This window comes from Oncorhynchus nerka, linkage group LG2 (genome assembly GCF_034236695.1).
Source record: "Oncorhynchus nerka isolate Pitt River linkage group LG2, Oner_Uvic_2.0, whole genome shotgun sequence".
In the NCBI taxonomy this organism is placed as follows: Eukaryota; Metazoa; Chordata; class Actinopteri; order Salmoniformes; family Salmonidae; genus Oncorhynchus; species Oncorhynchus nerka.
The window spans coordinates 17,342,841-17,367,810 of record NC_088397.1 but is presented as its reverse complement, the minus strand read 5'-3'; the positions used below and the strand labels follow the sequence as shown (position 1 = coordinate 17,367,810).

At 44.4% G+C, this 24,970-nt stretch overlaps 1 protein-coding gene across 1 annotated transcript in view; it reads right to left on the bottom strand.

The window, feature by feature from the left end:
* Positions 1 to 19,643, bottom strand: part of LOC115125966 (histone deacetylase 4-like) — a 69,060-nt gene extending 49,417 nt beyond the window's left edge. The window contains exons 1-3 of the mRNA XM_065020634.1: positions 19,529 to 19,643; positions 17,734 to 18,128; positions 1,795 to 1,863 (exon numbers count right to left, since the gene is read on the bottom strand). Of these exons, the coding sequence (XP_064876706.1) occupies positions 1,795 to 1,863; positions 17,734 to 17,755 (91 nt within the window). The 5' untranslated portion in view covers positions 17,756 to 18,128; positions 19,529 to 19,643. The remainder of the gene's footprint in view (positions 1 to 1,794; positions 1,864 to 17,733; positions 18,129 to 19,528) is intronic.
* Between the last annotated feature and the right edge of the window lie 5,327 nt (positions 19,644 to 24,970).

Genomic DNA, 24,970 nt, shown 5'->3' with positions numbered 1-24,970 from the left:
TATGGCAAGAACAGCTCAAATAAGCAAAGAGAAAAGATAGTTCATCATTACTTTAAAACGTCAGTCAATATAGAAAATGTCAAGAACTTTCTTCAAGTGCAGTCGCAAAAACCATCAAGCGCTATGATGAAACTGGCTCTCATGAGAACCGCCACAGGAAAGGAAGACCCGGAGTTAACTCTGCTGCAGAGGATAAGTTCAGAGTTACCCGCCTCAGAAATTGCAGCCCAAATAAATGCTTCAGAGTTCATGTAACAGACACATCTCAACAACTGTTCAGAGGAGACTGCGTGAATCAGGCCTTCATGGTCGAATTGCTGCAAAGAAACAACTACTAAAGGACACCAATAAGAAGAGACTTGCTTGGGCCAAGAAACATGAGCAATGGACATTAGACCAGTGGAAATCTGTCCTTTGGTCTTATGAGTCCAAATTTCAGATTTTTGGTTCCAACTGCCGTGTCTTTGTGAGACTCAGAGTAAGTGAATGGATGATCTCCGCATTTGTGGTTCCCACCATAAAGCATGGAGGAGGTGGTGTGATGGTGTGGGTGCTTTGCTGGGGACACTGATTTATTTAGAATTCAAGGCACACTTAACCAGCATGGCAACCACAGCATTCTGCAACAATAAGCCCAAACCAGATGGGATGGCGTAACGGGACTATCATTTGTTTTTCAACAGGACAATGACCCCTCACACCTCCAGGCTGCATCAGATGACCTGGCCTTCACAATTAACTGATCTCAACCCAATTGAGATGAGTTGGACCGCAGAGTGAAGAAAAAACAGCCAACAAGTGCTCAGCATATGTGGGAACTCCTTCAAGACTGATGGAAAAGCATTCCAGGTGAACGCCAAGAGTGTGAAAAGCTGTCATCAAGGCAAAGGGTGGCTACTTTGAAGAATCTAAAATATATTTTGATTTAACACTTTTTTGGTTACTACATGATTCCATATGTGTTATTTCATAGTTTTGATGTTTTCACTATTATTCTACAATGTAGAAAAATAGTCAAAATAAAATAAAACACTTGAATGATAGGTGTGTCCAAACTTTTGACTGGTACTCTGTGTGTGTGTGTGTGTGTGTGTGTGTGTCCCTCTGAAGGCCTCTCCTTGGTTGTTCTTTGACTATTGTAGCTAACTCAGCCGTCAATCGGTATGTCTCCCTTGTTCTGTGGGTTCCTGCCTGTGACTAGTTGTTCTCTGGCTTACTCCTTAGCTATGTCAACTGTGGTGGTTGGCTAGCTAGGCTAGTAGGCTAAAATAATGAACTTTAGTTGGCTAGCTTAGATAAATGCATATACCGGTAACATTATTTGATAACTGGTTAGATGGCGTTATGTATTTCCAAAACGTTGCTTTACTGTAGCTGTAAGCTAGGTGATTATAGCAACTGTCTGACCCAGTGCTTAACCAGTGCTAATGTACCATTAGCAAGCTAGTAGTGCTAAGGTTAGCAGGCTAGTTGGCTAGCAAACTTGCAAGCTGATTTGTTACAATCAATTCATAAAGTATTTACTGCTAATTAAATTGAAACCAGTAGTCATGACTGTAAACGATTTGGTTTAATCTGAAGTTATACATCACACCCCGCAAATGTTTTTTAATTAAATTAATTCTGCATTCTTATCAGTTTTAGTACACATAACGTTTCTCCTCCAAGAAAGCCGGATTGCTTTCCTCTTAGCTTTGTGTGACAGACAGACCTTAAAAAACACACATTCTAAAGACAACGGTCGACATTCAGTCACAGAATGAAAGACAGACAGGTAATGTGTTGGTCTCCTACCTGTGGGGATGTGGTTGAGGGCAGACGTCTTCAGGACATCCAGCTGCTGCTCCTTGCCCAGGAGTCCTTCTGTGGGAGAGGGAGAGAACTCCGCTTCAAATATGGTCCGCAACATCGAGATAACCCTCCCGCAATCAACCGACAACCGACCGAACTACACCTCTCTGAGAGGGAGCCACCGCGGCATCGAGGCAAACAGCCTAACGGAGCAAGCGTCGCTTCGCTATGGACCCAGAGAGCCTGAATCGCCTGGAAACAGCAGAGAATCTACGCTGGGAACTCATGCTGAGATGCCAGGGGTTCTCTGCCCTGAAGAAAGCTTAGTGTAATGGCACCGTTCATTCATCAGACAGTGTGTGTGTGTGTGTGTGTGTGTGTGTGTGTGTGTGCGCGTGTGTGTAGGCTGGTTGTTGGGCTCAGCTGAAACTGGCTGTGCTCAGCATAGCAAGTGTGGGAGAAAGAGATGGAGAGAGAAGGGGAGAGGGTGGGAGAGAAAATGAGGAGGGGAAAGGTAAAAATAACACTCCCTTTGGGTACAGCGAGCGCACACACACACACACACACCTAGCTGTGTGCCCATGCCTCTCTCCCGTCTGTGTACGTAGGCACCGAGGCTGAAAGTATAGTGGCAACATGAAAAGGCTTTTGTACCAGCCGAGCCCTGGGAAGACAGGGCTATAAATAGACCAACCACAGAGGAGAGGAGGGGGAGACGGAGGGGAAACTGGGTAGGGGCTGAGATGAAGAGAAAAGGAGGGGGAGGGAACAGGGGCTATAGAGAAAGTGATCAACGAGAAAAAAGGAGGGAATGGAAAGAATCAGGGAAACGAGAGGCTACGATATTAGAGAGATCAGAGAGCATAATGACATGGCCAGGAGCAACAAAACACCTCAGAAAAGGACATGGCCTATAGATGCAAAAACTAAAAACAAATCTCCCCTCACAAACACACACACACACACACGTTTGCTGTCCAGATAAGCACACTTGGCAGTGGCGTACATAATGTTGCATCAACCCATGAAGATGCTTTGCTTTCTTTAATTTCTTTAAAAACAGACAGGCGTCGAAAACAAAATGTGGGGTCCCTTCGGGGGAAAGAAACAGGAAAACAGGCTAGCGTCTCGCTGTGTTTGGTCTATTTCTGGAGCTCTCCCTGGACCAGACACACACAGAGGTTTAATTAGCTACGGGCCTTGGGCTATACCATGCAGTACTAACTCAACCGGCTGTGCGCGCGTGGGGGGGGTATATTCTCAGCTCTAGCTTTAGGAGCCGTCTGTATGTCTGCTTCACCTTGCAGATCAGGGAGGATGAGGCAAAACATGGTGCAAAAGAGGCCATTTATGACAAATAATGTGATCAAAGCCTTGTAGAGTTTTTTACCTTCAGAGTTACAGTGAGCAGTCCAGGTGTGGCCAGTGAGAGAGTGAGAGAGAGGACAGATGGCAGACCCATACTTTACCTCTCAGATGACCCAGATTGACATCCACTGTTTATAGGACTACACACAGACACACACCATTAATACACACAGACACACGCCGTTAACACACAGACACACGCCGTTAACACACACAGACACATACACTGCTAATACACCAAGACACTCGCCGTTAATACACCCACGCCGTTAATACACCCACGCCGTTAATACACCCAGACACATACACCGTTAATACACCCAGACACATACACTGCTAATACACCCAGACACACCGTTAATACACACACGCCATTAATACACCCAGACACATACACTGCTAATACACCCAGACACACCGTTAATACACACACGCCGTTAATACACCCAGACACATACACCGTTAATACACCCAGACACATACACTGCTAATACACCCAGACACACCGTTAATACACCCACGCCGTTAATACACACACGCCGTTAATACACCCAGACACATACACCGTTAATACACCCAGACACATACACCGTTAATACACCCAGACACATACACCGCTAATACACCCAGACACATACGCCGTTAATACACCCAGACACGCCGTTAATACACCCACGCCGTTAATACACCCAGACACATACACTGCTAATACACCCAGACACGCCGTTAATACACCCAGACACGCCGTTAATACACCCAGACACGCCGTTAATACACCCAGACACATACGCCGTTAATACACCCAGACACATACGCCGTTAATACACCCAGACACATACGCCGTTAATACACCCAGACACATACGCCGTTAATACACCCAGACACATACGCCGTTAATACACCCAGACACATACGCCGTTAATACACCCAGACACATACGCCGTTAATACACCCAGACACATACGCCGTTAATACACCCAGACACATACGCCGTTAATACACCCAGACACATACGCCGTTAATACACCCAGACACATACGCCGTTAATACACCCAGACACATACGCCGTTAATACACCCAGACACATAATACACCCAGACACATACGCCGTTAATACACCCAGACACATACGCCGTTAATACACCCAGACACATACGCCGTTAATACACCCAGACACATACGCCGTTAATACACCCAGACACATACACCGTTAATACACCCAGACACATACACCGTTAATACACCCAGACACATACACCGTTAATACACCCAGACACACCGCTAATACACCCAGACGCATACACCGTTAATACACCCAGACACACCGTTAATACACCCACGCCGTTAATACACCCACGCCGTTAATACACCCAGACACATACACCGTTAATACACCCAGACACATACACCGTTAATACACCCAGACACATACACCGTTAATACACCCAGACACATACACCGCTAATACACCCAGACACATACACCGTTAATACACCCTGACACATACACCGCTAATACACCCAGACACATACACCGATAATACGCCCAGACACATACACCGCTAATACACCCAGACACATACACCGTTAATACACCCAGACACATACACTGCTAATACACCCAGACACACCGTTAATACACCCACGCCGTTAATACACACACGCCGTTAATACACCCAGACACATACACCGTTAATACACCCAGACACATACACCGTTAATACACCCAGACACATACACTGCTAATACACCCAGACACATACGCCGTTAATACACCCAGACACGCCGTTAATACACCCACGCCGTTAATACACCCAGACACATACACTGCTAATACACCCAGACACATACGCCGTTAATACACCCAGACACATACGCCGTTAATACACCCAGACACATACGCAGTTAATACACCCAGACACATACGCCGTTAATACACCCAGACACGCCGTTAATACACCCAGACACGCCGTTAATACACCCACGCCGTTAATATACCCAGACACGCCGTTAATACACCCAGACACGCCGTTAATACACCCAGACACGCCGTTAATACACCCAGACACGCCGTTAATACACCCAGACACACCGTTAATACACACACGCCGTTAATACACCCAGACACGCCGTTAATACACCCAGACACATACGCCGTTAATACACCCAGACACATACGCCGTTAATACACCCAGACACATACGCCGTTAATACACCCAGACACATACGCCGTTAATACACCCAGACACATACGCCGTTAATACACCCAGACACATACGCCGTTAATACACCCAGACACATACACCGTTAATACACCCAGACACATACACCGTTAATACACCCAGACACATACACCGTTAATACACCCAGACACATACACCGTTAATACACCCAGACACATACACCGTTAATACACCCAGACACATACACCGTTAATACACCCAGACACATACACCGTTAATACACCCAGACACACCGCTAATACACCCAGACACATACACCGTTAATACACCCAGACACACCGTTAATACACCCACGCCGTTAATACACCCAGACACATACACCGTTAATACACCCAGACACATACACCGTTAATACACCCAGACACATACACCGTTAATACACCCAGACACATACACCGCTAATACACCCAGACACATACACCGTTAATACACCCTGACACATACACCGCTAATACACCCAGACACATACACCGATAATACACCCAGACACATACACCGCTAATACACCCAGACACATACACCGCTAATACACCCAGACACATACACCGCTAATACACCCAGACACATACAACGCTAATACACCCAGACACATACACCGCTAATACACCCAGACACATACACCGCTAATACACCCACACACACTGCTAATACACACACTGCTAATATACACACACACACTGCTAATATACACACTGCTAATATACACACACACACTGCTAATATACACACTGCTAATATACACACTGCTAATATACACACTGCTAATATACACACTGCTAATATACACACACACACACCGCTAATACACCCAGACACACACCGCTAATACACCCAGACACACACCGCTAATACACCCAGACACACACTGTTAATACACCCAGACACACACTGTTAATACACCCAGACACACACTGTTAATAAACACAGACACACACTTAATAAACACAGACACATGCAAACCAATGTCAGATGATATCTCCGCAAATCACACCCAAATGATCCAGCTCCCTGCAGCCGGACTTTGCTATGGAAATTAGGTGTGTGTGTGTGTGTGTGTGTGTGTGTGTGTGTGTATATGTATATATATATATATATATATATATATATATATATATATATATATATATATATATATGTGACTATGTTACAGGTCAACCATGTAGAATTGTTAGCATCACTACTAGAGTGAAGGGCCTGTTTTGCATGGCTGTGTGCTGAGGTTCAGGTAATGACGACACCTGTGTCTGTCTGCAGCCTGTAATGGTACAGCAGCTGAGGGTTATACCAGCTGGCTTAGTCTCACTCTGTGGGCTGTAGTTAGACACACAGAGAGACTCTCACTGGAAACCACAGCTGATACCTGAGACAGACAGACACACTATAAGTGGAGGGAGGGAGATGAAGGTAAAGGAACAAACCTCCACACCCCCTCCCTTCCAGCCCTGAACCAGGGGCTTCTCTACTGCACCTCAAGAGGGAGCTCTGGTCAGGGTATCAGTCTGTGGAGGTGGTGACTGTTCTTCAACACTAGTCCTGAGAACCTGACAGGGTTTGCAGGCTTTTGTTCCAGCAAGGCACTAACACTCCTGATTCAAGAAATCACCTGTTCATCAAGACCTTCCACATGAAAAGCACCACATCTCCATGCTGTGCAGAATAAATATGAACACGTGTGTGTGTGTGTGTGTGTGTGTGTGTGTGCGTGCATGCGCGCTTGGGTGTGCATGGGTGTGCAGGGGTGTGCGTGCATGGGTGGAACTGCTGGCAGGGGTTCTATTAAATGATGTGCAGCCCTTTAAAGCAGAATTGAACCATGTGTAAAATGAATAGTAGTTCAAAGACTGATGGGAGGCCAGAGAGAGATCATAGAGACCAAACTGGTAGTACTGTAGTCTAACTAGACCAAACTGGTAGTACCGTAGTCTAACTAGACCAAACTGGTAGTACCGTAGTCTAACTAGACCAAACTGGTAGTACTGTAGTCTAACTAGACCAAACTGGTAGTACTGTAGTCTAACTAGACCAAACTGGTAGTACTGTAGTCTAACTAGACCAAACTGGTAGTACTGTAGTCTAACTAGACCAAACTGGTAGTACTGTAGTCTAACTAGACCAATCTGGTAGTACTGTAGTCTAACTAGACCAATCTGGTAGTACTGTAGTCTAACTAGACCAAACTGGTAGTACTGTAGTCTAACTAGACCAAACTGGTAGTACTGTAGTCTAACTAGACCAAACTGGTAGTACTGTAGTCTAACTAGACCAAACTGGTAGTACTGTAGTCTAACTAGACCAAACTGGTAGTACTGTAGTCTAACTAGACCAAACTGGTAGTACTGTAGTCTAACTAGACCAAACTGGTAGTACTGCAGTCTAACTAGACCAATCTGGTAGTACTGTAGTCTAACTAGACCAATCTGGTAGTACCGTAGTCTAACTAGACCAAACTGGTAGTACCGTAGTCTAACTAGACCAAACTGGTAGTACCGTAGTCAAACTAGACCAAACTGGTAGTACCGCAGTCTAACTAGACCAAACTGGTAGTACCGCAGTCAAACTAGACCAAACTGGTAGTACCGCAGTCTAACTAGACCAAACTGGTAGTACCGTAGTCTAACTAGACCAAACTGGTAGTACCGTAGTCTAACTAGACCAAACTGGTAGTACCGTAGTCTAACTAGACCAAACTGGTAGTACCGTAGTCTAACTAGACCAAACTGGTAGTACCGTAGTCTAACTAGACCAAACTGGTAGTACCGCAGTCTAACTAGACCAAACTGGTAGTACCGCAGTCTAACTAGACCAAACTGGTAGTACCGCAGTCTAACTAGACCAAACTGGTAGTACCGTAGTCAAACTAGACCAAACTGGTAGTACTGCAGTCAAACTAGACCAAACTGGTAGTACTGCAGTCTAACTAGACCAAACTGGTAGTACTGCAGTCTAACTAGACCAAACTGGTAGTACTGCAGTCTAACTAGACCAAACTGGTAGTACTGCAGTCTAACTAGACCAAACTGGTAGTACTGCAGTCTAACTAGACCAAACTGGTAGTACTGCAGTCTAACTAGACCAAACTGGTAGTACTGCAGTCTAACTAGACCAAACTGGTAGTACTGCAGTCTAACTAGACCAAACTGTCTGCAGTCTCACACATGGGAGGCCACAGCCACACTGTCCACTGTTGTGTTTCTTCCCATGGGAAAATAGACTGCTATGGGATGTGTGTTTTACAATAAGTTGGTACTCATTAGGGACAGGACGGTACCAGTATGGCGATACTCGGTAGTATCGTGGCCAGGAAACAAAACAAAGTGGATTTAACTTCTTTAGAAAAACAGCCCTAATGTTGGAAACAAACATCATCAGTAACATTGTCCAATCTTAAGCACACAATGTTTTACATACAGCAGTTATTAAGACCAAAGAGTTTGATCTGTTCGCAATACTGGTAGCATCACAGCCCCAGTCCTCATGTACCCATTCGCAGTCCACGTTCATGCACTCCACACTCATTAGTAAATCACTCTCTCTCACACACACAGAGTCAGGAAGGATGCTCCTGTCTCATTACACTGGTTGCACTTCCCCTCCCCGCTGTGTGTACCATGGAGAGATCACACACAGAGGAACAATACCATCAACCAGACAGGCCTCTCCTTAGGAGACACTTCCTCTAGGGCCATCCCATTCACTTCCTGGGGTCAGCATCTGACGTCATAGCAACATGCCCACAATCAGCGACCCCTGACTTCTGGGGCAGGCTCTGACGTCCTGTCATAAAGAGAGACCCGTTCTGTGAACAGAGGCGACCTTTAGGTTCCCGTTCACACTGGGAGGAAGAGCAGAGAAAGATTGTGACGGTAATGAGTGGAGGAGTAGGCATGTATCTCTCTGTTTCCCAGCATCACAGAAGCCATTTGACATGGCATAGCATGGTTAGATAACATGTGACCTATATCCAATGCATATGAATGATTTAAGGAAAATGGCCAATATTAATTGAGGAGAAAAGTGAACAAATGTCATTGAAAAGTGTGTCCTTGGAAGACTGGCTCTAACTCTACACGCTTGGCTTGGTTTGAAAAGACCAACTTTGGTTTGACGATCAGAGAAGGGAAGTTTCCTAGTAAATAAGCCCATCATTAACCTCACACTTCCAGAACCACCAGAACTCAAGAGGCACGAGCGTTGCAATGCCACTAAGAACCTCCTAGTTTCATGTCAGTCTGGCTTATAAGAGATACCCGACAATGAACAAAGAAAACATCGATAAAAAGTTAGCACTTCAACCAATCGCGCATCCATCCATCCATCCATCCATCCATCCATCCATCCATCCATCCATCCAGCCATCCATCCATCCATCCATCCAGCCATCCATCCATCCAGCCATCCATCCATCCAGCCATCCAGCCATCCATCCAGCCATCCATCCATTACACTCACATCCCAGACTTGATATCGTCGTCCTCCTCCCCTTGCCTGTCCTAAACAATGACAGGCCGTGTCAAAAGCCAGAATAGGTTTGCTTTCGTCTGTGTAAACTGTAATTGCGGCTGGCAGTACACCCTGTATCCGGTTTCTCTCTGTGTGTAGTTAGGGACATAAAGGCCTCGGGCGGCTCGGACACACAAAGAGACTCTTTCCTCTCATTATCTCCTTTCCCCCGCCACTGTCTCTAGCCTAATGCCAATTAAAAACAGAGCCGAGGAACAGGCAGAGGGACAAGACCCCAGTATGGAGGCCATAATGGGGTGTTTGTTTAAGGGGGACGGGACGCTCAGTGGAGCCTTATTCTGGACAGTCAGGTTGGATGGTAGGGTCCAGGGCGGTTTCACCCAGGCAGGACATAACCCCTGGTCCTGGATGTGTTGGGCTGGGCTGGGGGAGGCTAGAGTGGACCAGGCCAAAGCAGGCCTAAGCCAATTCTTGGTGAGGGAGAGGACAATCTGTCAGGCTGGAAGGTCTGTCAGAAGTTATTGTCAATGGTCATTGGGTGCAATGAGGACATTTGGCAAGAGAAGCTGAAGATGCGCATTTTGACAGAAAACAATCTGGTTGGACACTTACCAGTACGTACAAATGCACACAATGTAACAATGGTTCAGTTTCTGAGATGCTGGCCCGGCCATTCCTCAGTTACATCCCAGACTATACCACCTGTCCGAGTACATCAGGGCCCTCTGTCGGTCCCAACCCACACCCCATTTCCCGGGACTGAATGACCTCACCCAACCACATCACCCTGTCAACGGTGTAACATGTTTATGTTATTCTACGTATAGATATTCTCTGTCTTCACCTGTCTCAAGGGCAGACAAGGTGCCATCAGCACTAGACATCCATCAATGTGTGTCTACAGGGGTTTGACAGAGAGAGAACCATCTCTCCTCTACGGTCCATGTTGTTGAAAGCTGTTGAGTTGGATTGACAACAGTTGCTAACAGAAGAGGAGTGTTTCTGTCATGTAGCCTTGTGTTCAGTGTTCTTGTTGTTCCATTTATAGGTCTGCTCTGCAGCACATGGCAGCAGCCACTGACAACTGCTCCATCATGCAGAAAATACACACACACACACAAAGAAACCAGCAACAACGGTTGTTTGTTCACCATGCATTCACTCATGTGTGTTGCTATAAATAGCCTATGGATAAGTGAATGGCTCTCATGTGCAAACTGTGAGTGATTTGAACCCCTTCACACTATCCAATCCAACTAGAGGTGAAGGGGTTAAACCACACACACTATCCAATCCAACTAGAGGTGAAGGGGTTAAACCACACACACTACCCAATCCAACTAGAGGTGAAGGGGTTAAACCATACACTATCCAATCCAACTAGAGATGAAGGGGTTAAACCACACACACTATCCAATCCAACTAGAGGTGAAGGTGTTACACCACACACACTATCCAATCCAACTAGAGGTGAAGGGGTTAAACCACACACACTATCCAATCCAACTAGAGATGAAGGGGTTAAACCACACACACTATCCAATCCAACTAGAGATGAAGGGGTTAAACCACACACACTATCCAATCCAACTAGAGATGAAGGGGTTAAACCACACACACTATCCAATCCAACTAGAGATGAAGGGGTTAAACCACACACACGATCCAATCCAACTAGAGATGAAGGGGTTAAACCACACACACTATCCAATCCAACTAGAGATGAAGGGGTTAAACCACATACACTATCCAATCCAACTAGAGGTGAAGGGGTTAAACCATACACTATCCAATCCAACTAGAGGTGAAGGGGTTAAAACACACACACTATCCAATCCAACTAGAGGTGAAGCGGTTAAACCATACACTATCCAATCCAACTAGAGGTGAAGGGGTTAAACCACACACACTATCCAATCCAACTAGAGGTGAAGGGGTTAAACCACACACTATCCAATCCAACTAGAGATGAAGGGGTTAAACCATACACTATCCAATCCAACTAGAGGTGAAGGGGTTAAACCATACACACTATCCAATCCAACTAGAGATGAAGGGGTTAAACCACACACACTATCCAATCCAACTAGAGATGAAGGGGTTAAACCACACACACTATCCAATCCAACTAGAGATGAAGGGGTTAAACCACACACACTATCCAATCCAACTAGAGATGAAGGGGTTAAACCACACACACTATCCAATCCAACTAGAGGTGAAGGGGTTAAACCACACACACTATCCAATCCAACTAGAGGTGAAGGGGTTAAACCACACACACTATCCAATCCAACTAGAGGTGAAGGGGTTAAACCACACACTATCCAATCCAACTAGAGGTGAAGGGGTTAAACCACACACTATCCAATCCAACTAGAGGTGAAGGGGTTAAACCACACACACTATCCAATCCAACTAGAGGTGAAGTGGTTAAACCACACACACTATCCAATCCAACTAGAGATGAAGGGGTTAAACCATACACTATCCAATCCAACTAGAGATGAAGGGGTTAAACCACACACTATCCAATCCAACTAGAGGTGAAGGGGTTAAACCACACACACTATCCAATCCAACTAGAGATGAAGGGGTTAAACCACACACACTATCCAATCCAACTAGAGGTGAAGGGGTTAAACCACACACACTATCCAATCCAACTAGAGATGAAGGGTTAAACCACACACACTATCCAATCCAACTAGAGGTGAAGGGGTTAAACCACACACACTATCCAATCCAACTAGAGGTGAAGGGGTTAAACCACACACACTATCCAATCCAACTAGAGATGAAGGGGTTAAACCACACACACTATCCAATCCAACTAGAGGTGAAGGGGTTAAACCACACACACTATCCAATCCAACTAGAGGTGAAGGGGTTAAACCACACACTATCCAATCCAACTAGAGGTGAAGGGGTTAAACCACACACACTATCCAATCAACTAGAGGTGAAGGGTTAAACCACACACACTATCCAATCCAACTAGAGATGAAGGGGTTAAACCACACACACTATCCAATCCAACTAGAGGTGAAGGGGTTAAACCACACACACTATCCAATCCAACTAGAGGTGAAGGGGTTAAACCACACACTATCCAATCCAACTAGAGGTGAAGGGGTTAAACCACACACACTATCCAATCCAACTAGAGGTGAAGGGGTTAAACCACACACACTATCCAATCCAACTAGAGGTGAAGGGGTTAAACCACACACACTATCCAATCCAACTAGAGGTGAAGGGGTTAAACCACACACTATCCAATCCAACTAGAGGTGAAGGGGTTAAACCACATACACTATCCAATCCAACTAGAGGTGAAGGGGTTAATTAGCTCCTTCACCTCTAGTTGGATTGGATAATGGATGGAGAGGGGATGACAGGAGGGTAAGGAGACAAAAACAGTGTTTCGCTGTCACACATGCACACTCGCTCTCGTGAAAACACACACACACACACACAAGCTCACATTTAGACACACACAGTCAGTCTACTAGTTTCACCACTTATTCTCTGAGGAAGAAGATAACATGAAGATCAAACCCTCTGTAGTCTAGACCAGTCTACTCTAATCTGAAGCAGTAAGCCACAACCAGGTGTGCTGCTGTTCACCATATGCCTCATATCAGTGAGCCTATCAGCACCTTAAAGTTGTATAATACTGGAAACCATTTCCTCTTCGAACCCACATCAACAGGAGCCTTGTACTGGAGGACAAGGAGTAGCACGTTAAGTTCACTGGTTCAACCACATAAAACCCCCATAGAAACAGAGATAGGAGAGAATTGAATTACAGTAGGTTAAAGTCCTTTGTCAACGTGAATACACTGGACCAGCTTCACTTATCATCTGCTGGGCCAAAGATGTCGTTTTTTGAGCCAATACATCTTTCCCAGGAAAAGATCAAGCTCAAAAAAAGCCACCGCCCAATCACTTACCGACCGTGCCTCTGCTCTGAATGGAACAGTGTGTGTGTCATGACTCAGTGCCGGGCCAGCTCTAGCTATGGTAAACATGTTTGCGGTGGTTCCAGGAAACCCTTAGAATCACTGAGTGGGATAACGTAACACCTTGCCGGCTAGAGCCCACTGCTATCATTTCCCAACACTATCAATGTGCTGCTTCCTACTCTGCTGAAATATTAAGCCTATTTATGAGGCCCGATGGGATACTCGTTCAATATCTCTTCACGACCGCAAAAACAACGTTAGTCTGTGTGCTTCGACATTACGTTCAGTAGATGGTTAAGCAATCTCTGCACTGCAGGCATCCAACTGTTCCACGAGGAAGCTCTAAAAACCTAGGAACAACACAGGATGTAAGGGCTAGGGCAGGGGTATAACTCGGTACCAGATTAGATGGAAACCATGACAATATGCAGTGGAACTAGCGTCGAGGTCCAGAGTTGAGTTTGAAAGACGTAGGGCCTATGTTTTCTGAATGCGTGTGCATGCTTGCTTTGTGTATGACGAGTATTCAGACTTTTGTCAAAGTAAATCATTGGAAGAAGACAAAAATCTCCGATATGTTCTTCCTAACAAATGGAAGAATGGAGGAAGAGAAAACTAATGGGACAGCTACAGAGCTAAGGGAGTGACACACTCACACAGTGCTGTGATTGTGAGCAAGCAGGTCTCTTATCTACCACAGCTAAACTGACAGGCACTGCACAGGGCATCCCGGGCAGTCACTGCATCGCCATGGGAACTGATGATAAGCGTGCCCGTCTGACCAGTGACCACAACCACAGAGGGGCCACTGCCGAGGATCATGGGAAAACCACAGGGGCGTGACGGAGAAGACTGACAGGTCCTGGCAGAGAACCACTGGGCTGTTTTTTATGTGGGATAACTGCAGCAACAGTCTAAAATACCTGGTAAACTCACTGTTTACACTAGGCCTACAGATCCATTTCAGAGGCCTACAGATCCATTTCAGAGGCCTACAGATCCATTTCAGAGGCCTGCAGATCCATTTCAGAGGCCTGCAGATCCATTTCAGAGGCCTACAGATCCATTTCAGAGGCCTACAGATCCATTTCAGAGGCCTGCAGATCCATTTCAGAGGCCTGCAGATCCATTTCAGAGGCCTACAGATCCATTTCAGAGGCCTACAGATCCATTTCAGAGGCCTGCAGATCCATTTCAGAGGCCTGCAGATCCATTTCAGAGGCCTGCAGATCCATTTCAGAGGCCTACAGATCCATTTCAGAGGCCTACAGATCCATTTCAGAGGCCTACAGATCCATTTCAGAGGCCTGCAGATCCATTTCGGAGACCTGCAGATCCATTTCGGAGGCCTGCAGATCCATTTCAGAGGCCTGCAGATCCATTTCAGAGGCCTGCAGATCCATTTCAGAGGCCTGCAGATCTATTTCAGAGGCCTATATGTCATATTCAGCTGTGTGAAGGTGTGCTCACCATGTGTATTAGTAGCTCTAGTCTAGCAAGGATCTACAAATCACGTTGTTGAATGGGTATGGACTGACTTTTAATGTGTGAGGACACACAAATGGATCTCTGTGTCTGCATCAGCTGATGGTCACCAGGCCAGGCTAAGCAGCTGTGCATATTGTTAACTATTTTTTTTCAGAATGTAGCACTAAGCATCTTTCAATACAACATGGCTACTGTAGCCTGTGTGCGTTAGTGCAAGCTCAATGTTGAGCAGATGTCAACGGCTAATATGCTAAGTTCTCCGAGCAGATAATCACTTCTATGCAAACAGTCATATTTGTTCTCAGATATACGCTCATACAGACTGCACAGTGAACCAACTATCTGACTGAGCCTATTCCTGAGAACTAGCCTATCGCCCAACTTGTAGAGAGATGGGGGGGTTCTTAGAAAAGATTTAGAGGGCCTCCCGGGTGGCGCAGTGGTTAAGGGCGCTGTACTGCAGCGCCAGCTGTGCCACCAGAGACTCTGGGTTCACGCCCAGGCTCTGTAACCGGCCGCGACCGAGAGGTCCGTGGGGCGACGCACAATTGGCCTGGCGTCGTTCGGGTTAGGGAGGGGTCGTCCAGGTTAGGGAGGGATTGGCCTAGCGTCGTTCAGGTTAGGGAGGGGTTGGCCTAGCGTCGTTCAGGTTAGGGAGGGCTTGGCCTAGCGTCGTTCGGGTTAGGGAGGGGTTGGCCGGTAGGGATATCCTTGTCTCATCGCACACCAGCGACTCCTGTGGCAGGCCGGGCACGCTAACCATGTGTCGGAGGAAGCACCTTGGTGCGGCTGGCTTCCGGGTTGGCTTCCGGGTTGGATGCGCGCTGTGTTAAGAAGGTGCGGCTTGGTTGGGTTGTGTATCGGAGGACGCATGACTTTCAACCTTCGTCCCTACCGAGCCCGTACGGGAGTTGTAGCGATGAGACAAGATAGTAGCTACTAAACCACGAAATTGGGGGGAAAACGGGGTAAAATTAAAAATTAAAAAAAGATTTAGAGGAAGTATAACATTTAAACTGACAGATTCCACAAATGATCGACAAAAAGGAGCAGTTATGGTAGGTACGAGCAAACGCCTGAGTGTTTGATCAAATGTTATTTGTCACAAGACCTTACAGTGAAATGCTTACTTACAAGCCCTTAAGTGTTAAGAAAGTATTTACTCAAATAAACGGAAGATAAAAAAAGCCGCTGGAAGTAAAGCTGATAATGGACTCATAGACATGGGAACAATCACACACATCTACAGTAGTTCAGTTTAAAGTGAAAGAAGAATGGAGAGAGAAAAAGAAAGGGTTGGTATCACACCATACACCATACTCACAGAGAAAAGGATGGAGAATCTCCAACAAGCATTAGACTGGATTTAAAACTCTAAGTGTTAAGGCTAACTAATCCAGGCATCAACTAACGATGTAATGTGCTTACTTTGGCTTGGCTTCAGCTCGGCTGGGGAGTGGGGACTACCTAGTATGGTGTAGGCCTACCTCGAGGTTTCTCACAACTTAGGACAATCCTATATGGCACCCTATTCCTTATATAGTGACTGTCAAAAGCTAGTGCACTAGGCCTATCTAAGGGTGCCATTTAGAACGCAGACCAGTATGTATTCAGGTCAAATTTAAACATCATGGCCGCCACATGAATTAAGTCCAACTAACAAGACTCTTGAAATAAAATGGCCGATATCATAATATTTGAAGTACTCCAGGTACTGTAAGCCTGCCTTGGGCTCCTAGCAGATGTGGTATAGGTGTGATTCCTGTATGAAACATTATGGAGTCTTAAAAGGAAGCCTGGGTAAGGCAAAAATGTCATAAATATGCCAACTTTGATTAATTATTTCTCAATTATGCTTTTATATACAAATGTCAAATATATGTCATTAATCCTTCCTCCAAAGGACCATCCTATGAATACAATTTTGAGAAAATCATGACATTTTCTTGTCCTGGTATTGTCAGGAATCATTCATAAGATATACTTTATGGCTGGAGGGGTTACCGCTGAGCCTTTGCAGGGGCACTGCAGTTCTTACCTGGGTGATTATATTTATAGTGCACACATCCCCCAGTGTGTTAGGTAAACACGGCCAATCGCACCATCCACAACAGTAGAGACCTTTAGTTAGCCTACCTCTTTGTCATGGACGCAATTTGACGAACACAGGCGGAACAGTAGGACACTTCACAGCATCATACTGTATATTCAATCATGTGCACAAATGACATTATCTACAGGACTAGCCAAAGAAACAGAAAAGAACCACAAATATTATTTTGAGTGAGTCCACGTCATGGTTTGTTATTGACTTGAATAAGATTTGACAGGGAGGTATTCTGAGATGGTACAGCTATACAAAGCACACATTAGGCCTACGTGAGATGGATCCAGTGAGCATGGTAAAGGGCTTACCTTGGTGAGTGTGTGATGTCATTGTTGACAGGATGGTCCTCGGAGAATCCACAGTGAAGTTTTAAAATATACGGCCTGGAGAGGAGGACGGGATAGGTGGAGTGTGTGTGTGTGTGTGTGGGTCGGGGGGGTTATAGTGTGTGTGTGGGTGGGGGGGGTTATAGTGTGTGTGTGTGTGTGTGTAGGGAAGGGGGCTGGTCTGATGTGTACCAAGATCAGGGCCACAATCCTCCTCAGCAGGAAACACAATCACCCACAGGTCTCTTCACTGATCAGCAACAGGAAACACAACCACCCGCAAGTGTCTTCACTGGTCAGCAACAGGAAACAGCCCTCCACCTTACAGCCTACTGTTCAGGTAATCCAATCAGACACACCCGCTCACTTGTACCAGCCTTTTTTTTAAAACACACAAAAAAGAGAAAGAATGACGCATTAGCAACATAAATCTGAGCTGGATTCAGAAACAATCATTATTCATTCTGAATCCCCCTACACTAACACAACATTAAGTGTACAGATGGAATGATTTCCCACAACAAACACAGACTTACTAGACCACCCATCATGTGTAGGGCTAAGCTAATGGCCTGGAGGTAGGGAGGGAGGATGTGTGTTGAGAGAGGTGGGGTGGGGGGTTGTGGTAAGGGCTTCTCAAGACAGAGGGGCAGAGTGTGGAGCTGCGGGACAAACCTCCAAAAGTCGGTCACAGCTGGCAGACATTCACGCTTTGTGATGGAAAGGGGTTTGTGTGCGTGTCTGTGTAGAGGAGGGGGTAAACCCCTGGGGCGCTATTCCCCTGCACTCTCTCTCTATGGGCTTTGCTTGATGTGTGTGTGTGTGTGTGTGTGTGTGTGTGTGTGTGTGTGTGTGTGTGTGTGTGTGTGTCCACGCTTGTCTGGCCCCATTGTCCCCAAACTGGTTGTGTGATACAGGGTGACAGATTTGCAGAGAGAGGAGAGAGTCCCTCTAGCTTAGAGAAAGAGGCCCAGGGCGTATAGCTCTAGGACAAATCTACAATATAATTGTTACTCATCTTCAGTACCTGGTAGATTTTTAATAACACGCTACATACACATCTACACATTCTTTAATTATGTATACATTTGGCATGAATGTTTAAAAAAAACTGCTTTCTGATGAATAAATAAAACGTAGGCATACTAAAATAATCAGTAGGATGTTGTACTAAAACACAATAGCTAAAATGCACTCCGTCTTTCGCTCTCTGAACACAATTTCACCAGCACGCCCCCCATTCACAAAAAAAGGTTGACGCATACAGCTACTTCACCACCGCCCATTGACAGACACAGCTGACTTTCCCAGTCATTTCTCCTTTAACATTGCGTAACATTACGATCTAGAACGGCAAAAAAATTGCCGATACACTATCCCTATCAACATGTATGTGTAGCACTATCCACCGCCATGTTCTAAAAATAGAACACAGGAACAAATCAAGGCACGTCAGAGACCGTGCGTAGCTAGAAATTTCGCGCGCCAGATACGCATTTCGCGATCTAACATACATATTCTTCCGCACGCAGCACGTCGGACAATAATAATAAGCACTCTTTCTATATCCAACATATTGTGCTAATTCAATCTATTTTTTGTAGGAATAAGTCTATTATTAGCACGAGCAGCTCAACTGGAAACTTCAGGCAGCAGACATTGTTTTGATAGGATTGTCCCCGCGCCCGTAATCGATGCATCATTGCCTAAGCAACATCCTGAATATTTTCGCACTTCAAAGAGCTACATTCGTCGAAAAGATAAACGATATGCTCACCTAGAAGCTCCAAGAGTCGGCCCTGTCCCGAGAAAGATGCAGAATAAATATGTTGACTTTATCACTAGGGAAGTCTACTGGCGAAATAATCATTTTCTGACAGATTCCGCCATACTTCATTTTGGTTACGGAGTCACGTGTCGCGTCCCTGCATTTATCCAAGTATTGAGAGGCGTGGTTTGCTATCAATATCAAATTGTTGAAAATGTTGCAGCTGTGATAGCAATAGTGAGCATTTAGAACTGTCCTAATGATATTATATTTAATTTGTTTATATATTTAATGTTATGGATTCACTACTTAGTGAGTCTACTTACCATAATAGCCTACTTGTGTTATGGGCTGATACGAGAAAGGGCGTGTCTTGTGCCATTGACTACGTATTGTTATGGTGCCAAAATAGCTGGGCCCCTACATATCATCTATTGATCTATGGAATTGTAGCCTTTCTCTACAATTACGTTTATTCATACTTTGTCATTAGATTCACATAATCGATATTTATTCAATATGCCGACTAAACCAGTAGCATAACGACGTTTGTATGACAGCATTGTTTAACAATATTAGGCTATAACAGCTGGATAACGGGAAAGTCTAGTACACCCCCCCCCCCTTCTCCAATAGATAATACGGGAGTTTTTTTTTTATTGCAATAAAGGTTCCATAACCTACCTGGAACCTTACTCTTGACGCTAACACATCTCTCCGTCTACCTCTGGGATATTGTCACAACAACATTATGCCGCATTTGACAGCATAAGCAATATGAGTTGGATGATTTATCCAATTCTGGCTCATTGCCAGATGAAAAGTGTTTCTCTCTGCAGCCGTGTAATCTAATAGTGTTTATTTCCATGACTTAATTCTATTTTGCGTCTCATCCACCCACAGTCACAACACAAGGAGCGGTCAGCAGAGTTAACCACACTGCTGTTTGACTGTTAAGGCCGCTGCTACTGAAACTGCCAACTGGAATCGGTCTATTCCCCATTATCAGACAAATTGAGATATAGGACTGCTCAATCAGTATCTGTTTCCAGATCAGTTTTTCTGAGATGGGGAATAACATCCTAAAATCCTTATTTTCCAGATGTGTTTATTTTGTTTTACCATTTAGGTGCAGTCCATAAAATGTGCATATTTAAATAACCCTTGTCTACGAAATATTTACAGTTGTTGGGCTCACTAACATGATTATATCATATTCTTCAAAAGAATCAAAGGTTGGGCATATTATAACTAATTACAATACACTATCAACAATCAGCATATCCATTCTGTCATGAAGACAGATTGTGTTATTCCATCTTTAACCCCACATTTCCGAACACCAGTGATTGAATAGAATAGGACTCCTTTAGTTCAAGTAATTTCTCCCGCCCAGCACAAATGAAGGCCTGTTGGGAAGGCTGTATCCATAGTAACGGAGGATTATCATTTCTCTGGATGAGCTACAGTGCATCAGTTATGTAACTGAGCGGTCTTGGAGACATGTCTCATGTTGGCGAGCCTGAGAAAGATAAGCTCTTTAGGGGAAAGCCACAGGGATATTTTCCTCAGCCTGAGAAAGTAGATATACCAAAAGGGTTCTCCTTGGAACCAACAAGGGTTCTTCTATGGGGACAGCTTATGAATCCTTTTTGAATCCTCTTTTCTAAGAGTGTATGCTAGTCAGTACTAGCCATCTGGTGGCATTTTACTCACAATTTGCAAGGCTTGAGAACCATTAGCAGGCCTAATAAAAATGGATTCTTCATGCACCTATAATTGTTTATCTGTCATCGATGGCTGCACTGGGTAAGGTTCATCACTGTCCTGCTACTGAACTACAGTGAGGCTTACCTCAACATCGTTCACATATCTATGCTATGCATTCTCCACATGGTAAATCAGGTATTTCAAGCAAAACAAGACCTACATGTGAGAACATTTACGATAATGCTATCTCTGTGAGATGTATGGAGGCTAGCTATACTGTATCCAACCCATGTGACAGTGTTTTCACTATCTGATCATGAGATCAATCTTATCCTTTCAGAGCACTGGCATTAACATGACTTGCAGTAGTAGCCCTGCTTCCTGGAACAGACTGACGAAGAATGAAGTGTGTGGAATTAAGTGTGTGTGTGTATATATGTGTGTGGGCCTGTGGAACTACCTATACATGTGTGCCGGTGTGTAAGTGAGTGAGTGCATGCATGCATGCGCGTGTAAGTATGTGTGTGGGCCTGTGGAACTACCTATACATGTGTGCCGGTGTGTAAGTGAGTGAGTGCATGCATGCGCGTGTAAGTATGTGTGTGGGCCTGTGGAACTACCTATACATGTGTGCCGGTGTGTAAGTGAGTGAGTGCATGCATGCATGCGCGTGTAAGTATGTGTGTGGGCCTGTGGAACTACCTATACATGTGTGCCGGTGTGTAAGTGAGTGAGTGCATGCATGCATGCGCGTGTAAGTATGTGTGTGGGCCTGTGGAACTACCTATACATGTGTGCCGGTGTGTAAGTGAGTGAGTGCATGCATGCATGCGCGTGTATATATGTGTGTGCACGTGTGTGTGTGTCTGGGGTAATGCCTCCCAGGTGTGTTGGAGACGTACAGATTGAGAGCAATGACGTCAAAGGAGCATCAAGATTGGTGTATACTATCTGGGGCTCCCTAAACTCAATGAACATCTGATTAGCATGTTGGTTATTTGCGCATTAGCTGCTGTAACTGGGACTGCATGGACGTCTCCAGCTCTTACCTGGGAGTTGATTGTCTACAATCTTCTTGTTCAGTGGTCCCTTAAAAAGAGATCAGCTGTGCACGTTATTCATATAGATTGTGTCTATATGCCTTGGAGGAAGATGCGTGGACTCATTTGCAAGTTCAGTGACATGCTAGAATTACTATAACATATTCTTACACAAAGTCTGTCAAAATGAGAATATTTGTTAATAACAATCTTTTTCTAACAAGCTTTCCATTGTTTTATCCAACGTCAACTTTGACATCTGTCTTTACACTGACACACACATACATTTGTAGGATCTTAATTTGAGCCAGTTTGCTACATCAGGAAAATAGTCCTGCAGCAACAGGACATGTGAATTATTACGTGTATTATAATTCATTTAAAAAATGTGTAGGGGTTGATCCATTTTTCGTCAGGGCAAATCAAGTCTGACATTTTAAAGTGGAAATTGCTAACTTTAGAAGCCTTTTTTTTTAACCTCGAATAGACTACAAAATTGCATTCCCTGCTGTGCAGCAACAAAACAGTGATCAAATGAAGATACTACATCTGTAAATAACCTCCATTTAGACAACAGTGTAAAAGGATCTGCCATTTCTTCTGACAGCTAAATTAATTACTGCATGACACAAAAAAAACAGACAGAGAGACACTCGCCAAAATGTTCTCTGACCCTGGAAACTAGGCACTCAGGAAAGCTTTATTGTTTACACGTGTGGGAGCCGAGGTTATAATAGTGAACTAAAACTGAAACTAAAACTACTCATGAAAAACAATAATTAACAAACCCATTCGAAAAAAGAAAACTACACTGAATCTATTATCTTTGACTTCAAAACGAACAGAAATAAAATAAAAATCATCATGAATTATGTTCAGTTTTAGTTGTTTTTTTCTAAACTTTGGGCAAAAATTGAAGGGTTTTTTTCAAGCTTTTTTTTGTATTTTCAAGCTACTGAATCTGTCGGATAGAGCCAGCAAGGAGATGGCGATGTTTCAAATAGGCTTAGCTTGTGATGCACAAGCTATCACCAAAGACAGTACCGTTTGACGATAGGCAGAAACTGCTTCTCCAATAAAAATCCCAGGTAACACTTGTAGGCGATGTCATGTGGACTTTAGCTAGCTATGATCATGCGCAGAACCACACGGTCTAACGGTCATCTCGCGCCGAACTGTGCATATGCAGGCCGTCAAATCAAAGGCACTCCCTCAATATAAAGTCGTTTTTTGACGAAAATGAAAACGTTTCAGTTTGTCACTATCATAATGTCTTAGTCAAAACATATTTAACTACTGAAGACATTGGCTCGAATCGAGGCTGTGCCTTTAGATTTTGATATAATCAACAACTAAGGAAGATTTTTTTTTCTGTTCTGTTTGGGCTGTTTCACAAGCATTCCCGGATGTCTCAGGATGTTGCGCCTCTGGGTTTAGAGAAACTCTGTGCTTTTTTATTGTGACGAGATTTGTCCTAGAGATAGTACTGAGCGATTTCCCCTTAGGCCAGCTGCTAAGTAAAAATTGGCTATATTGTAAAACATGTATACAAACATAAATTCGTTTTTTGGTCTTCATTTAAGGTTAGGTTTAGGCATTCGGGTTAGCAGTGTGGTTAAGGTTAGGTTTAAAATCAGATGTTATAACTGGGGGACTTTGCTAGCTAGTGACCACTCCACAGAGCTGCATCCAGAACAAGATTCATGCCGAAAAACGCTAACCTGTGAAAAACACGGCTCAGTAGCTAACTTGATTCTTCTTACATACTGTACATGTACTACTTAAGTTAAAAAACATTGGACTGGTGGCAGGTAGTCTAGCGGTTAAGAGTGTTGGGCCAGAGCGACTCGGTGAAAAATCTGCCGATGTGCCCTTGAGCAAGGCACTTAACCCCATTTGGTCCTCTAAGTCGCTCTGGATAACAGCATCTGCCAAATGACTAAAATGTGTAAATATGGGTAAGAGAGTTTCATCCTATCATATTTATTGCATCAGTCTCTGCACTATTCCTTTTAATTCCAAGTCACACAAAAAAACTGTACAACACAAATGGCTCCTAGCCAACCACACTTGCTTTCTGACCATAACTCTAAAACTGAAACTAAATAATAGAAAAACGAAATAAAAATATTTTGATACAACTTAAACTAGAAAAAAAACGAGGAAATCAGGTCTGAAAACTAACTGAAATTAAACAGAATTTAAAATAATTTAAAAACAACTAGAAAAATTCTAACTAATATAAAAACACAAAACTATAATAACCTTGGTGGGAGCTATAGAAATAGTTATCAAAGTTAAGAACAGCCGTATCTACGGCCAGTACAGTGGTAGATACACTTCAACTTGGCTGTTTCTGTCATAAGGGGTGAGGCCATACTTCTATTCAGTTAAATGTTGATTTTACAGACACGACCGTAGGCTCTTTGAAAAGTTGTAGATACCTTTATATTTGGAAGAAAACGTGTTCTAAATGCATTAGAAACTCTCAGCTCTTATTAAATATAACAACTGACTTGGGATCAGTTCTTCCCACCACAGCTACGGCCAAACCACACTGAGTGAATAGACCCACAGTGTTCCTGGACCTGTGGTTATGGCTTTAGCAGTTAACCGCAGCAGTGAGAGCAGAGTGTATGGAGGAAACAAGGCCCCGTTTTAGTCTAACTGGCTATAAGTGGTTGCAAAGGGAAGTCTGTTC